The sequence below is a fragment of the Rattus rattus genome, chromosome 14 (genome assembly GCF_011064425.1).
Source record: "Rattus rattus isolate New Zealand chromosome 14, Rrattus_CSIRO_v1, whole genome shotgun sequence".
Lineage (NCBI taxonomy): Eukaryota > Metazoa > Chordata > Mammalia > Rodentia > Muridae > Rattus > Rattus rattus.
This window is the reverse complement of record NC_046167.1, coordinates 9,331,483-9,348,846: the sequence shown is the minus strand read 5'-3', so window position 1 is coordinate 9,348,846 and position 17,364 is coordinate 9,331,483. Positions and strand designations below refer to the sequence as shown.

Here is a 17,364-nt window from a genome sequence, read left to right as displayed (position 1 = left end):
TCATTTTTCTATTCTTTTATTTTAGTTAACTAATTAATTAATCAGGTTAACTAATTAATTAAGTTTTGCTGGGCTAGGTTAATAGACTGATAGACCAAGAAAATCAAACAGAAAGTAGAGGATTTAAAAAAAAAAAACAACGTAACTTTAACCTCTGAGGTCCCATCCATCTTTGAGAACTGTTTACCTCTTTGTTTTTTGTTTCTTACTCTTTTCAAAGTTTGGATTATACGCTTGAGAAACTTCAAAAAATTTAAAAGTCACGGACATTTTATTACTTCAGGGCCGACTCAAAATCCACAGAGTCCTGCTGATACTAAAAATCCTGTGATAAAAATAGGTATCAGAGGATTGCGTTTCAAACTGCATCTTCCTCTGACAGCAATAACACGCTAATATAAACATCTGACTATAAGAACACAGATACATATTCTCTTAAGACAGAGAACATGAATTGTTTAAGTACTAGGGGAATAACATTTTGGACTGAACTGTGATTGATTGGTTAAAGAATCGTGTACAAGAAAAGACTTATTCTCCATGTGTTCTTTGAGCTATTTGTATTTAGCAATCAATTCTACTAATTGTCATTAAAATTGCTTTTCATGTTTTAAAAACTAAATTGTCCTCATGGCATTTTGTTTGCTGGTTTTAGGTATCTGGAATTATTTGGACTATGGTTAAATAAAACATGTCATTTTTAGCAGGGTCCACAGTCCTCTTTGTTCTCCCTGGCTCTCCATGTTCCTGAAAATGGAGTGCCTCTTTTGCTCTTTTGTGAGATGTTTCTGCCCAAGTTGCCTGCATTGTTTCAAGGTTTTTTTTTTTTTTTTTAAGCTAAGACAGATTTTTATTGCTTTGCCTATCAATGTGAAGGGGAAAGAGATGTGATGGTCTCGATTTGTGATTTTCCTTGATAACCCTATCATCTCTCTACCTCTGCCATCAAGAATTGAGCAGGACACTTGGCCTGTGTGAAAAGTGGACTGGTCATTTCAAATAATTTTTTCCAACTGCTATAGTTTTCTCCTTCATATTTTCAAAGTTCTTTTAAATTTTGTGATGGCCAAAGAGGCCAAAATGAGAACAAGAGAACGATGTCTGAGTTGATTGATCCACTCAGCTGGATGGTAGTTTAACTTCATAAACTTATGTTTCCTTAGCGAAGAATATTATAATGTAAGTAATATAAAGTTAAGATTCCTGCGGGGGAATTCCTTGTGGGGAGTTATGAAGTGTTTATTCATGCACGATCATAAAGGAAATGATTCTGCCCAGGTCCAGCTTGGTGAATCAGGGAGTTTACAGGGTTACTTTAAGGGGTGTGTGAGTAAAGGTTACATATATGGATATGAGTGATTTATTGGCAGCTCTCTCCCTGGAAAGCTCACCTCAGTGTGGGGGATGATTCATGAAGGCTGCATCCCTGACACTCCCTGACCAACTTGCAGGAGCTCCAAAGAAGGATCTCATCTCCCTAGCAATTATTTATTGCTTCTGTAATCCCAGGGAGAGGCCCTGCGAGTCCTGTACCTTTCATAACCTTCCTGAGCTTTCTCAGTTTCCTTAGCTTCCTGGATCTATGAGACATGTTTTGTCTTTCAGAGAGAGTGTTAGAATCCAGGGGAAATAGCTGCAGAGTAGTAAAGCAATGTCTGAATTTATCGACTAAATCGTAACTCAGATATACAATTGAAATACTTTTCATGTTGATCATTTAAGCGATGTGCATAAATGTTTCTAAAGTTTAGTTGAATTTAATTCTTTTAAAGATATGAACAAGCATTCCTGACTAGTTTGGTTGGATTGAGGCCTGAAAAATATTTTTGGACAGGACTCTCAGATGTTCAAAACAAAGGGACGTTTCGGTGGACTGTGGACGAGCAGGTGCAGTTTACACACTGGAACGCCGATATGCCAGGTATGGGGGTGCCGTGTTCAGGGTAGACCTGCCAGGTATGGGGGTGCCGTGCTCAGGGCATTCGCTCACTCCTGCCAGCCGAGAATACACCTCTCTAATGCAGCATGCAAGTCAACTGTGTTCCAGTAATGTTTACATTTCTCTTCCGCCATGTGCTCCCATGAGCTAGCAGCATTCTGGAGCAAGGACAATTGTTAAGTGATTTAGTTCTGGTGTAGTCAAAGAGATGGGAGATGTCAAGTGCTCTTGAGTGTCATGGGTGTTTGTTTAATGCCCTAAAACTCGGCTCTACAGGTAGTAGATGTAAAGCTGTTCAGTGGGGCTGAATATGAATATAAATGTCCTTGAATAGCGGGACCAAAGGGAGTGCTCATGGGGAATCAATATTCCAATGTCTTCCATGTATCTTTATCATTAACCCTTTACAAACATCGGATTTTATTTTATCTCTCTAAGAATTACAAAGGGTGTTTAAGTATCTTCATTTAAAAGATGTGGAAATTGATTTACAGGACTAGTGATACCCAAGCCTAGATTTATACTAATCAGGTCAATAAGCTAATCTGAGGTATCTGGTTTTGGACCAACTGACTGCCCCGGTATTTTGACTTGCTTTCTTTAATTGGAGAGCCAGAGTGGCCTCTCTAGCAGACTCTGAGGCTCCTATATCATTGTAATACTCTGATGTTATTGGCAAATATTACTGACTATGCCATTTCTCAGACAGTTCAACCCCCTTGACAAAAAACAAGTCAGTGTGCCAGGATCACAAGCTAAAAGCGGAATAACTACTTAAGTGCAAGGGTTTGCTCCTTGGCCCAATATAACCTAATCTCCATCTGCTACTTGAATTTGTATAAGCAGCTTTGAGTGAGGAACTGATGTCACCAGTCAGATTATTGTTTGTACAACTGCTGTGTGATGATTAAATCATTAAACATTATAGGAACTGTGAGATTCCAGGTCATGTAAATGAACACATTCTTGTTTTGTTTGCTTCGATTTTGGTGAAAGTCACAGCTCTTACTGGGTAGCTTTACTTTGCCTCAGTTACTTACTCACCAGGAGGATTCTGAATAAAAATTCATTAAACTAGAACTGTAATTCAGCTGTAACCATTGAGAATCTTGGAGACAAAGCCTCTTGTTGTATAGTCCAGGCTTAGACTTGAACTTGCAATGTAGCTGGTAGAACTTTCTATGGCGCTTACTATGTAGGCTGGTCTTAAACTCAAGATCCTTCTGATTCAGCCCCACCCCACCCCCCATGTGCTGACCACAGCCTTGCAATCAGACCCCACTAGCCTGTATCTACTTGATGGAAAGATGATGTTTTCTGTTCAAGAAATGCTGACTGAGTGCCCAAACATGCAGCTTCAAGAACAGGCAAGGCATTCGGAGGCCTGACCTAAGTATCAAGAAAAGTGAATGACTCTTGTAACCAGTGGGTCAGTATGTCACAGCAGCCTCAACTGCCATCCGTTGTAGTAGTAGTCGGTTTCAGTGCATGCCTGTGAATGGGAGGGAGATGACTCTAGGAATCTGAAAACAGTCGCAGGAAATCGGAGGGTTTAGAGAAAACATTCTAGAAAGGATATGTCTCCTCAGCACTAGGATAATAAACTTTTATGCATTTAAGATCCTTTGAAAACTATTGATAACACTATTAGCTCCTCTTAGTGGCAAGAATCTTGATGTTTTTAAACCTCTCTGAGACTTCTTACTACAATGGCCACCAAACAGAATTACAACCTTTTAATTCGACTTGGGTCATTGTTTGACTTTCACAGACCCTTTCATTACCTACCTCTCAGTTCTGCATAGTAGAACCTGCGGTTTGCATTTTAAGACAAGGAAGCAAGAGAGCTTGACCCACTTTCCCAGAGCGTCCAATTGAGATGTTTCTTGTTTGGAAATCTTACCAAGTGCTCAAATCCTGGAGTCTGAAGTGGATCATGGTGGGGAGGGGGAATCTCAAAGAATTAAAAAGGAAAGGGAGGAAGTCCAGCAGAAGGACAGGAAGGAAAATCCATTATACGGTTATCTTTGCCATTATAGTAGAAATATTTTATCATTAAATGTCTAAATGTGGACCACTCTGCCTGATGTGGAAAATATAAGATGTTATCAAAACTTCCTATTCTTATGAGCATGTTGGGAATATAGACCACACAAATAAAAGGCAAAATATGGTAACCCATCTTCCAAATGCCACATTTCATTTTTACATGCAGGGAATGAGCCACACTATCTTGCCGCTTTGGTTGCCTTTTGTGAGCATGGTGGATCTTCAGCCAGCAACCCATTGATTGAGTTCCACTTTCTGTTTAACGGCAGGACGAAAGGCAGGATGCGTTGCCATGAAAACTGGAGTGTCAGGTGGTTTATGGGATGTTTTGAGTTGTGAAGAAAAGGCAAAATTTGTGTGCAAACACTGGGCAGAAGGAGTAACTCGTCCACCAGAGCCCACAACAACTCCTGAACCCAAATGTCCAGAAGACTGGGGTACCACCAGTAAAACCAGCATGTGTTTCAAGGTAAGGATCACTTGTCGAACTAATAAAGCATCTGAAATACCCAAGAACTAAAACCAAACTCCAGAAGATGCAGCGTCCAGCTCCAGTTCCACCTGTAGAAAGTTTAATATGATTTTATTGACGATGAGTGCCGCGGATAGAGATAAATGACTCATTAACTGAGACCCACAAACACAGGCAACAGCCCAGATAGGACTTTCCGACCTCTTGCCTCTTTTGCTTTGCTGTAATCATTCCCTCTATGTTTTTCCTCCGTGACTTTCTAGCCCTGTATTGAGCTTGTAATGCTCATTAAGAACACAGTTGTTCTTTCCTACTCTGACCTCTGGCATTTCATTTTGCCCTTGCCGTCAAGCCTGAGCTTTAGCTAGCTTAATTGAAAAGCTGGTCTACACTCGTGTTGTGTCAGCATTACATAGTTCATGTTCTATTTCTCCAACTTAAGACCTAATGACGGTAAGGATGGACAATGGAAATATTGTAAGTGCACAGGCCCTCAATTCCTTTAATTGGGGATTCAGTGTTCTGTCATTATTTTTACATATTCTCAGATTGAACCTTCTGTTTTCTCCTTATGCGATCACCAAAATAATCAACCAGTCAAACAAAATTAAGAACAAAACCAGCATCAACCAAACAAAATATCACAACTCCAATGAAATAAGGATTTGGTTTCCCCTCCTCCCCCTCTATGTTGCCCTAAACTTCACAGAAAAATTTAGATTTACACTAACACAGAAATGTATCTTGTGCCTAATGATAATGTATCTAGTGGTTATATGCTCGGGACCTCTTTTGCCCTTTCAAAGACACATGATCCTGACATGCGTCAGAAGACCGTTTGATAAAACACTTGAAGAATTCAATCAGAGCCTAGGGATGTAGCTCAAGGTAGAATCCTTGCTTAGCAAGTGAAAAACACGGGGTCTATCCCCAGTGTTAAATTATGAAAAAATACGTGAGAAAATAAAATTGTCTAGGCTCTGACTAGAGAAGGGATGTCTGGTTGAGCTGGAACTCCTGTTTGTAGAAGTAGAGACCCGTGAGTTGCTTGACTGAGTTTGACTATTAAGAGCTAAATGTATAATTTCTATGAAAGGGGATATATGGGGCAAGGCAAGAGAGGATTTTTAAAATAGATTCTGAAAATTATGCATCATCATTCAAATACCAGACCTATCATGGTACAAATATCTGAAGGTAATAGGCTGTAGTGATTGATCCCAGTAGAATTGTCTGTAGCTATGCTGTGAACTAGGAATTCCAGAATGAAAATCCAGATGTTCAACAGATCCGTTTATGCCTCAGTATAAATTATGCAGTTTCAGAAGTATTTGAAGTAGTTTGTTACACATGTAAAAACTATTCCTATAAATTCTAAGATGTGGGAATTAATTACATTCAGTGGGTAGGTAAGTTAAGGAAGCAAATACAATAACAGGATACAGGAAGCTGAGGTAGTATTGAGAGAGCTGATGTTAAGAAAATTTGCTTAAGACATATTTACTTGTAGAGCTCAAGCCGGGTACGGGTCAAAGTATTGTTAACCACCTAGGCAGCCACAACCCATTGGAAGCTAATTCTTTTTCTGCAAGCCTATAAGGGTGGAAGCCATGACTCATGAAGAATATTGGAGGAAAACTTAAAAAAAATGTTGGCTTCAGCGAGCTCTGATTCTGCTTGCTTAGTGTTACTGGTGCAATGTATATATTGCATATATATATGTATATATTAGAGAAATGGTATCTTTCTTGGCCCAGGTATCCTCAACCCAAAAAAGTCACCAAAAATAGACCTGAGAGAATAACTCTTGATTTCATTGTCAACCTTAGTGCCACTAAGGTTAAAGATGAAGATGTTTGTCAGATTTAGCAAAGCAGAAACAGTTTCTAAAAGAGAATTATTGAAAAATGACAAATTGAAAGCTAATATTAACAATAATAGTAATATAGTAATAATAATAATAATAATAATAATAATAATAATAATAATGGCAAAGCAAGAGTAACTCCCAGAGTGAAAGGAATTCCCCAAAGAGGGAAAACTGCTGGTCTCCTCTGTTCATGCCAATTCACTGGACAAAGACTAAGATAATTTCATTAGTTGGACGATTAGTTGGCACAGCTCGCTATGCATATTCTTCTAGCCAAACAAGAAAATGGCCATGCCTTATTCCTGTGTAGCCAACCCAGTTAGTGGTAGGTGGAGCCTCTCTTTACTCTCAACAGACTTCAGCTTTGATGGGTAGACTGTGACTTTCTGCAAGCTGTCAGTCACTGGCCCACCACCTCCTCCATGCTTGTACAGGGCCAGTACCTGGTCCAAATGATCCTTGTACCTTGTCAGTGGCAGAGGTTTTAGTTAACTTTAGTGGTCTAGGCTCTCTGTCCTGGGATAGGTAGGCCCTCTTAGCAGCTATCTTTGTTTGCTCTAGTTAGGGGCCTTAGAAGATGTACGAAAGGATAAGGTGACTTACATATGCTCCTCAAGAGCTTCAGGAGACCAGTGGGCCTGTTGTCACTAGCCCAGGGCCCTGTCTCTCTTCTTGCCTGTTTAGCTTGGCATCTTGCATTCTGCTCCAAACTTCTTTGTTTCCCATTCCTAGCATTTCGTTTTTCCCTGAATCCTTTCTCAACGTGAGCCACTTGCCGTTTTTGACCATGGACCCTTTCTCTTACTCCCTACAGTTAACTATCTCTGGCATTCATTAAACACGCCCTACACTGGCACCTTGGGTCCCGTTTGCAGTTCTCTGGATGACAGGGCCTAGTACTTACTTACACAGTCTGTACAATTTAATTTAACTTTAACCCATTTCTGTCATATGGGAGTCGACCGTGGTGTGTGTTCTAGTAGTTGTTAAAATACACAGACTCAAGGAAAAGAGACAACAGGTTCTGAAGGACACCACCAACACTGTTGAAAATTTGCCAGGCTACATGTACGTGTGTGTGTGTGTGTGTGTGTGTGTGTGTGTGTGTGTGTGTGTGTGTGTTCCAATGCAATTTTTCATACTTAACCAAATTACTCTCTTTCTCTTCTTCTACAGTGATCTGTATACCCAATCCACATGTCCTCAGCTTCCACTATTTTAATCTAATTTACCCCCAGGCTTTCAACTGCATTTATTTTGAAAGGCTTTCACAATGAAATCACCTCCCACCCCACGTTTAGGTATCCAAATAGTCACCCAGAAATGACCTACGTTGTTTGGGAACATGGTGCTGCTTGCTTTGTCTCTCAATGGCAAGCTCACTGAAAGTAGATGACTTGTTTATTTTGATTCGACCAGCTACCAAATGTAAAATAATTCCCCCAACCTTTCTCTTCTTCTTCTTCTTTTAGCTGTACGCAAAAGGAAAACATGAAAAGAAAACGTGGTTTGAGTCTCGAGATTTTTGCAAAGCTATTGGGGGAGAGCTGGCGAGCATCAAGAGTAAAGATGAACAGCAAGTGATCTGGAGGCTGATTACGTAAGTCTCTCTTCCGGGCAGGGCTGCCGTGTGCTACCCACTTGGTCCCTGGGATGCCGAGAAAATATTTGATTACGTTTCAGTTCAAAATCCTGTAGTAATTGTAGATCCTACAACCAAGCTCTTTAAAAATGTACAAGATGTTCAATGCATATTTAGGTGAATGGATGTCTTTCGACACCTTCCTGCGACCGTCTCCCCTCCACAAATAGCGGTCCATTTTCAGAACATTGATAAGTGGTACCCAAAATCACACTTTCTTAATCACTTTTTTTCTTGCTGTCATATGACTTGAAGGTGACAGAGGTTATTGTGGCCGATAGCTTGAGAGGTTGCTCGTAGCTATCGGCGGGGAAAGCAGGGAATAGGTGTAGGAGACCAGCTGGTCACATTGTATTGGCAAGGTGGAAGTTGGATTGACATCAGTATACAGGATGTGAGTGGGGTGCTCAGCTCGCCATCTCTTTGTGCAGTATTGGACACAAGTCCGAGGAATGGTGCCACCCACTTTTAGAGTAGGTCTTCGCACTTCAGAATAATCCAGATAATTCCTCACAGGCGTGCCTCAAGGCTAACATAATCTAGATAACTTCTCATGGATGTGTTCACAGACTTGTTTGCTAGAAGATTCTAGAACCCATCAAGTGTACAACCAATCGTAACCACCAGAGGCACGTTTTGCAGAACACATTTAATTGCCATTCTCTTTGCTTGTGTATTCTCTGACGTGTTATTCAGAGGGACCTATCAACTCTTGAGGGTCCTTTGGAAGTCTGAGGCCCTTTCAGAATGAGGCATATTCTTTCTTTGCCTGTTACAGGAGCAGTGGAAGCTACCATGAGCTGTTTTGGTTGGGACTGACCTATGGAAGTCCTTCAGAGGGGTTCACCTGGAGTGATGGTTCTCCTGTAAGTAGCTTTAAATATTATATATATATATATATATATATATTTACCTTGTACTGTATTTACATTGGCATTATCATTTGGGTTAATTGGTGCTTTATCAAGGTATGTCATTAAGACAGTTGGAGACTTTTTTACGCAAAATGAATGTAAGTGTAGTATAGACTCACTGCCTAGCACTGGCCTCCTCATAGCCATGTTTAAGAATAACCTAAGGAATGAAAAGCCCCACCTCCCAGTTTTTATAAAATGACTCCACTCTGCACAAAGCCAGCATCTACATGGTTGAACGCCTTCAAAGCTCTTTTGCGGCTGCCTTTAGCTCAGTGAAACTGGACACGAGTTTGGTAGCCATCAGAGTCAGATGGAGCTCTGGCTTTGCTAACAGCATTTGGTGGTCCTGGTCATCTTGGGAAACGGTGCTTTATGATATCAACAAGCACTGCTTCCTCTTAGAACCCAGAGGCACCTCCCAAGGTACCGACTTAGGTGACATGGTTTGTTTGGTGACTGCATTGGTGTTTGGATTTCACGTTTGTATTTATGGAAAACAGATCATAATTTTTAATCCAGAGCTCTTTGGACTCTGATCACTGCAAACTACCCAGGTCCCCGGTTTGTTTCCACTGTTCATTTTGGCAAGGATGGCCGTTCCGTTAGCCGCGTTTTATAAGACTTTTTCTTCTCTAATTATTTTTCTGTAGCCTGTGTTTCCAACAACTTACTGAAATATCATCCCTTAAGAACGAGCTGTAGATTTAGGAAATTACAACCACCGACTGAGATGTGGAAGTTTCTTGGTAATTTTTTCCTACATGTAAATCCCACTGCTTGTGGCCCCTGGATCCATTCTGTTTAATGGGAATAGAGGAATTGTTTAAAAAACCAATTCCCTACTCTAGTAGGCTTCAGAAGTTTCCATGTAATAAAAGCAGTTTCTCGCCCATGTCTACAGAATGTGCTTCCAAAGTTAAAAGTAAAAAGCAATTGAATGAAGAATCCAAGCCACTCCTCTTCCCCCTTGCCCCCAATGTGGATTTGCACTGGTGTGGTATTCGTGGTTAATATCTGCAGCCTAATGTTTCTAGCACAGCATAGCAACCTGGTGTTGTGGTTCATATCAAGCGTGATGTTTCTACCATAGGTTTCCTATGAAAATTGGGCTTACGGAGAGCCAAATAATTACCAAAACGTTGAATATTGTGGTGAGCTGAAAGGTGACCCTGGCATGTCCTGGAATGATATTAACTGTGAACACCTCAACAACTGGATCTGTCAGATACAAAAAGGTATGAATCCTGTGCCCCCTTTCTCTTTCACTACAGAGCTAGCCTCCTGACACCCCTTTTTGTTTCCTCTGTTGGCACAAACAAAAATACCAGCATCAGGGAAGTGTGGGGCCCTTATTTCACAGGATAAGAATGGAGGCGTTGAGATAGGCGTTCCCAAGGAACAGAAGATCAAAAGGCCACCTGAGAATCCTGGACGAGAGTCACGTCCTCAGAAACATTCCCACCAGCAGCCGGGACTCTGGCCGTCACCTGCAGCTGCAGGGGCAAATGGGAGTTCTGGCCTTTAGTGCCGTTTCACTTTCTGTAACTTTCACCCTCTGACCTTCTATTTTACCCTTGACACAGGTACAAGCTCCCTCCAAGTCGGATATTTTAATATCCAAAACACTCAGAGAACCAGCTGTGTGGGGCAAGGCCCTAGTGTTATGGAACTCACCTATTATGTATGAGGACTTGGAAATTAGTGCAAAGTCAGGGTAGTCATTGAGGTCAGAGGAGGTGGATTATGACAAACGAGGAAACAAGCTCACCCTCGAATCAAAACGTATATTGACATCATTGCAATAGCTGAGTGGAATCACATTGCCCTCTGCCGTTGGGGAATCATGGCCGCTGCCCCTATTCTGCAGTTAAGAGGCCCGGTACTGCCCTCTGCTGGCTGGATGCACAGGCTTCCACCTTCTGGATTAGCATCCTTCTGAGTTTCCCAAATGGAACAATCATTGCCTTGTATTTAAAAACAGTCTCCTGCTGTCTGCCAGTGAAAGACACATCGTGACCTTTTAATGCTGTTAGTCGCTTTGTTTTACTCTGGTAGATAGAAAATATGTTACCTGGAAGGCAAAGTATTACCTGTGCCCTCATGTCAGATTCTAACGAAATCCAGATATTAACTATTTTTTGAAAGAAAAATATTTCTTAAAAAAATCCTAGTGAGCTATAAGTAAAAGTTTAGTAAGGATATAATAATTGAAAAGACAATATTTGTGTCTTATCCACATACGACTCACCTCAGATAGTTCCAGATAATGAATTGTACATTATTTCATGGTTACTACTAAAATGTCTACCTGGAAAATTATTCTGTAGTGAACACTGACTGCATACTGAAAATTTAATCTTTTACACACCTATTTATAAACATGGTTAGTCCTTTCTTATAAGGGGGGCAGTGAAGACAAAATAGTTTTGGATTTGAAGCTGGACTTCCTGATTCCAAAATTAATGTTTTTTTCTTTCCTTTATATGGCACTATTAAGGCCTAGATATTTCCTCCCACTTATGGTATCGGTATGGACTTGTATAAACCTTAGTCTGTCTATCTCTCTCCTTTCATTCTCTCACCCCCATGTGATGGGAGAGAGGAATGGGGCAAGTGTGGAAGATTGTGTCAAGGTTTTATTGACCCAGGAAAACCCAAGGATCGGCACCAGTGGACGCTTGACGACTCTGTATTTTTATTTTACAGGGAAAACACTACTACCCGAGCCCACACCCGCTCCTCAAGACAGTAGGTGTCCCTGACTTTTCTGATTTCTTTGTTATAGCCTTTTCTGACTCCTTTCCTTCCGTGATGAAAAGGGAGATGGTGGGAAGAGAGCTCTTAGTATCTTAGTATCTTTGAGGATCTCATGAACGGTTGGAGTTTTGTCTCCGGAGACACTAACCAGTTGCCCTGTTAGCATGTGGTTTCGTGAGTCGAATCCAAGGGTCCAAGGTTTTCTTTGCACATGACCAGTACTTGCAACTTGGCGGTTTTAAAGCAGTACACGCTTATTTGCTGAAATTCTAGAAGTCAAAATCTGAAATTGCTTCCCCTGAGTCCAAACACATGCTTTCATCACAGAACCACCCACCCCACCCACAGAGTTCTGTGCCATGCCTTCCTTGGTTTCCTTGAATTCTTCCCTAAATGGCCCCTGGGTCCATCCTCAACCCAGCCTTGCACCATGTTGTTCAGTGTCACATCGCACCCTTGTGCACTGGGTCTTTGCCTCTGAGTCCTTCCCCGAGAGCCCTTGCATTATTAGATCTAAAGCCCACCCACATAATCCAAGATAATAACTCCTTCTCAAGACCCACAATTTAATCACATTTACGAAGTCCTTTCCATTGTTGTCTGACATACACAGGCTCCTAGGATTAGGTTATAGACACCTTTACAACCTTTCGCAGTATAGAAAAAGAAAATTCTATGCTTTGAAAGAGGGTTTAGACACCTTCTTTATGAATAAGCTGCCTGGCTCTCTAATCCAACCTAGATCAGCTCAAATCCATCTGTAAGAAGTCTTGGGGGTTGTAGATGAAATCTAAGTTTAGGAGTCCTCAAGCTTGGCCTTTGAACATCACAGGTATGTGTGTAAATCTTCCTAGATCTGCTATTCTGCTAGAGCCATGCCAGGAGTTCTCTCACCCACTAGTAACTCATAGATCTTACTTAGGAGGAGAGAGGCCAGTCTTCATTGAACTGACGGGAGGTAGATATTTGGCTTGGAACAATCCAATCTGTCCCTGACTGACACGGTACATATTCTGGGGTCTTAGAGTTGTTCGTATCTTTGCAATAGTGCTTATCCCTACTAACCACATTCCATAATGTATCTAAGTAAAGAAATATCTTTTTCTCTGACTTTTTTTTTCAGATCCACCAGTGACTGCAGATGGGTGGGTTATTTACAAAGACTACCAGTACTATTTCAGCAAGGAGAAGGAAACCATGGACAACGCGCGGGCCTTCTGCAAGAAGAATTTTGGTGATCTTGCTACCATTAAAAGCGAAAGTGAAAAGAAGTTTCTGTGGAAATATGTAAGGATATAGTAAGGAGTAGAAGGCCATGCTAGGAAGAAAGATGATTTCTGTCTCCAGTGCCTTAGAACAAATTCTCAAATAATGTACTAAATGCGAGGTTGAGGGTAAATGATTCACGTTCCCGAGGCTCTGACACAGAGCCTCACAGAGGGATGTACTGTATTGTTAGAACACCCATTGTAGAATCACAGAACGCAGAAATACTTTAAGTCTAAACATCACGACGATCCCCTTTAGTTTATGAATTTAACTTTCAAGGATCACTGTCTCAACTGTTGTCTCAATCCCACACCACTTGTATAACATACACTATGATTATTAATCAAGAGGTCTGTCTTTGTTGGATCAAATTATTTGCTAACAGATAGTACAGTTTTGTTATTTATACAAAAAGCTCAGTAGTGCCCGTGTTGTTAGCTATTCCTGAAAGTAAAAATTTTCTTCGTGTTTTCTGAGTACTTTTCTGCTTTAAAAAAATAAATAAAAAGAATCTTTATGTGACCTTCTCATCATTTGCCAAAGAGGGAATGAGCAGAATAGCAGAAAATGGATTTGTCAATATTTAAAGGAAAAGTTCACTTAAGTACAAAGGATAGTTTAGCATTCCTCCTTGTGGATATGCCTTGCTTTGAAGCTCCCAGGATACTCCCTAATGTTGCACAAATGCCTATTTGTAATACGTGCTGCATATTATATCCTTATGTATAGTGTACAAATCTCATTGCCTATTTTATTTCAAATGGCCTCTTCAGCACCAAAATGTTTTAGTTATTTGTTATTATAATAAATTACTTACAGTATTCACTTTCTAAACTCAGGTTATTGCATCATGAGTGTATTTTTCGTCCTTATGAATATAATCCTATAGTATTTGTGCATGAATTCTTTCTTGGCAAATGTAAATAGGCCCCCTTATTAATACATACGTTTTTGCCTAAGTTGCTTTGTAGGTGACTGTAAATTGTATCTATAAACTTTTGTGTTCTAGATAAACAAGAATGGTGGGCAGTCACCGTATTTTATTGGCCTGTTGATCAGCTTGGATAAGAAGTTCATGTAAGTAAATCAAGCCGACATCATGGCTTAGAAAAGAGATCAGATAAACACATATGAGTTGTGTTGAGACCTTTATTTGCTGAGTGCATTGAAAGTTCCGTGACGATCTGAATCTGAAAAAAGAAATCTTTCAAAATGTGAAAGTAAAACTATTTACGATAACTCTATTAAGATTTTCAACATTGTTAATTATTTAAAAGCTCAAAAATGGATTTGATCTCACAAAATGTCACTAGTCTTTATTTTAAGGCACTCAGCCGTAGGTCAATCATTGACTAAGAAGATGTGTTAAAGAGAGAAGAACGCTGAATATATTTTCAAGATGGCAACCCTGTTTTGACCAATGTTGGTACACAGGCCAAATGATCCCTTTTCTGGGTCTCTAATGTATTCAAGTTCATGATGAAACTTACCCCCAGAAGAGCAGACTTAGGGCCTTCCTTAGACATAGGGCCAGGAATGGCTGTGTTTGAGAAAAGGAATTCTTGGTTGGGGATTTAGCTCAGTGGTAGAGCGCTTGCCTAGGAAGCGCAAGGCCCTGGGTTCGGTCCCCAGCTCCGGAGAAAAGGAATTCTTATATCTTGAAGGTTTCTTCCAATGTTCATTAATATGGTTCTCATGCATTTCAAGAGCAGATGTGTCTATCTGTCCCACATAAGATGTCCCACATCTTAGTGATGTACATTTTGTGGGACTTTGATTGCTACTTTCGAGCAACTGAGACCTAGAGTCAAGTTTGTTATTTTTAGAGAATAAAGACGTTGGCTATCGTTATGGAAAACACCCATTTGATCATTTCCAAAAAAAGAGGGCTGATTTTTATGATTTATTTCCAGCTCCCAGAGTCCTTGAATTTCTATAACTTTATGACAATAGTCATTGGCTCACCCACTTAATGAAAACATGGAGTAAGCAAAAGACTTAGAATGGCACTAATGAGAAATAATTGTATTTGCCTCCTCTTTGATAAATTGTATGGAAATCGCATGCTGTTAAGTTGTATGGACATCGTGATTGAAGATTACTTTGGAAGGAATTTTGCTTCTGAATTCCAGACTAATCAGGCTCTACATGGTTCCCTCTTCAGGGCTATTGGGAGCTTGTTCTGAGGAGTGCAGAGGGTGGAACAGCATTTAGTATTCACGTCATTCTTATGCATCTTCTTAAGTAGATTTTTTAGTAATAGACTATGCATTTCCCACATGTGGGGAATCCTTACTTTCTGAGATTAAATCTTACGTGGTTGTTTGTGAACTTGACCTGAAGGCATCAGGGAGACTGCAGAGGGAAACAAAGGAGACCCAGTGCCCGACATCTGAGAGTTCCTTTCCTTAGTTTCCTCCCGTTTGCTGCACATCCCATGCCCCCTTTATCTTGATGTATTTGCCTTTTCCCACCTCTAAGTTGTCATTTTGGCTGGGTTGTCGAAAAATGCTTCAATTTTCTTTTGCAGTTGGATGGACGGAAGCAAAGTAGATTTTGTGGCTTGGGCTACAGGGGAACCAAACTTTGCAAATGATGATGAAAACTGTGTAACAATGTACACAAATTCAGGTAAATCATATACCGAGCTTATTGAACATGCTTTGGGGTGTGATGTGTGCCATTTCTTACATCTTTAGGCTAAAAATAGCAAGCAGTATACTTTCATAGGAGAAGAACAGAGACTCCAAATTTTATTGGTGCAACAGTTCCATTTGCAAAGATAAATTTATCAGGATTGTTCATCAGCAAGCTAACAAATGATGTATCATCCTGTTTCTTCCAATTTGCGAGGCATTTTTAAATGTTCTTATGTGAGGAAAATACCTAGAATATGCTTATAACCAATCATCTTTCTCTCTGTCTAGCTCTTTTTCATTGCATAAAATGAGAGGGCTGATGTGATGTGTCTTTTGTTGGGGAGATTAAATGAAGTAATGTCTAATGCTAAACACATACTTAAGTATTATTTGACTGACTATTGGTGATTAATAATTTAATAACATATCTGTAACACCAAGAGCATGCTCAGCATATAGGAATCTTTCTGCCAAGCTGAGCTCTTATGAGATAAGTGAAACAAAGACAGAGAATTCCTGGGTAGGTTCTTCTAGTCATGTGAAAATAAGGTAAAGTTACTCTGAACCATTTTCCGAGACCCCTACTGAGATATTGTATCTTTGAAGGTATGCTTTAAACTATGAATACGCAGATCTACTTTAGCACTTCTCTTTTACAGGGTTCTGGAATGATATCAACTGCGGTTATCCAAATAACTTCATCTGCCAGCGACATAATAGCAGCATCAATGCCACTGTCATGCCTACCACACCCCCAACTCCAGGTGGCTGCAAGGAAGGTTGGCATTTGTACAACAACAAGGTATCAGAGAACACTGATCTCAGTCTTGGTATTCGTATTATTAGGTGGTCTTCTTGTGGTTGTGAAAAATAGACAATAGAAGCAAGAGAGATTTTGGCTCCGTATTTCAGAGGACCCAGTCTATCTGAGCAGAGCAGGTAGACTAGATGGCTGGCTTCATGGAGGTGGGAATAAATGGTAGAGGCTCCTCATGCCATAGTGGGTTAGGACACAAAGGACCGGAACAGGGTCCAGCTGCATCCCTGAGGGCCTACCTCAGTATCCTAATCCAGGCGCATCACAAAATGCCACCATTAAGACTATACTTTCAGGGATCATTTCTATAGTTCGTTACAAAATGGCACCATTGTGTGGGGATCATTTCCCACTAAACCCGAGCAGCGCTCTTCACTCTGGAACAGTGACAGATGCTAACCGCAGGCCTCAGAGTTAACTTCTGCCTATGTCATCACTTTAGCACAACTTGTGCAAGAATAGCTGGAGATTTCCATCACAAATTCTCAATGGAAAGAAAGAACCTACCTGAGCTATTAGCCAAAGATCTGTGCCCGTATCTCAAGGGCAAAAATAAAACTCTGTAGAGAAAACATGTGGGCCATGAAGCTGATTTAATTTTCCCTTTTAGTTCTTGTTTAGGCCTGAGGAAAGTTTTATTTATTTGTAAGTTTCATGAGTAACTTGATTTCTTGATGTGAACTTTATTATCTTTAGCTAAAACCTCTGTTTTCTTCCTCCCCTTTGGTTACAGTGCTTTAAAATTTTTGGGTTTGCTGAAGAAGAAAAAAAGCCCTGGAAAGAGGCACGGAAAGCTTGCGTAGGATTGAAAGGAAACCTGGTGTCCATAGAGAATGCAAAAGAGCAAGGTGTGTAAAGTACACACCTGGGCAGTTATGAATATTCCTGGCAATTACAAGTGTGTGTGTGTGTGTGTGTGTGTGTGTGTGTGTGTGTGTGTGCCCTAGAGTGATAGGCTGTTGCTTATTATAACTACTTTTTTTTCTGGAATAA

At 40.4% G+C, this 17,364-nt stretch overlaps 1 protein-coding gene across 1 annotated transcript in view; it reads left to right on the top strand.

Moving 5' to 3' along the window:
- Mrc1 (mannose receptor C-type 1) overlaps positions 1-17,364 on the top strand; it is a 76,906-nt gene that overhangs the window by 39,889 nt on the left and 19,653 nt on the right. Inside the window, exons 11-21 of the mRNA XM_032885181.1 lie at positions 1,773-1,921; positions 4,258-4,457; positions 7,803-7,930; positions 8,751-8,838; positions 9,980-10,124; positions 11,596-11,637; positions 12,770-12,933; positions 13,925-13,992; positions 15,446-15,546; positions 16,214-16,356; positions 17,105-17,219. Of these exons, the coding sequence (XP_032741072.1) occupies positions 1,773-1,921; positions 4,258-4,457; positions 7,803-7,930; positions 8,751-8,838; positions 9,980-10,124; positions 11,596-11,637; positions 12,770-12,933; positions 13,925-13,992; positions 15,446-15,546; positions 16,214-16,356; positions 17,105-17,219 (1,343 nt within the window). The remainder of the gene's footprint in view (positions 1-1,772; positions 1,922-4,257; positions 4,458-7,802; positions 7,931-8,750; positions 8,839-9,979; positions 10,125-11,595; positions 11,638-12,769; positions 12,934-13,924; positions 13,993-15,445; positions 15,547-16,213; positions 16,357-17,104; positions 17,220-17,364) is intronic.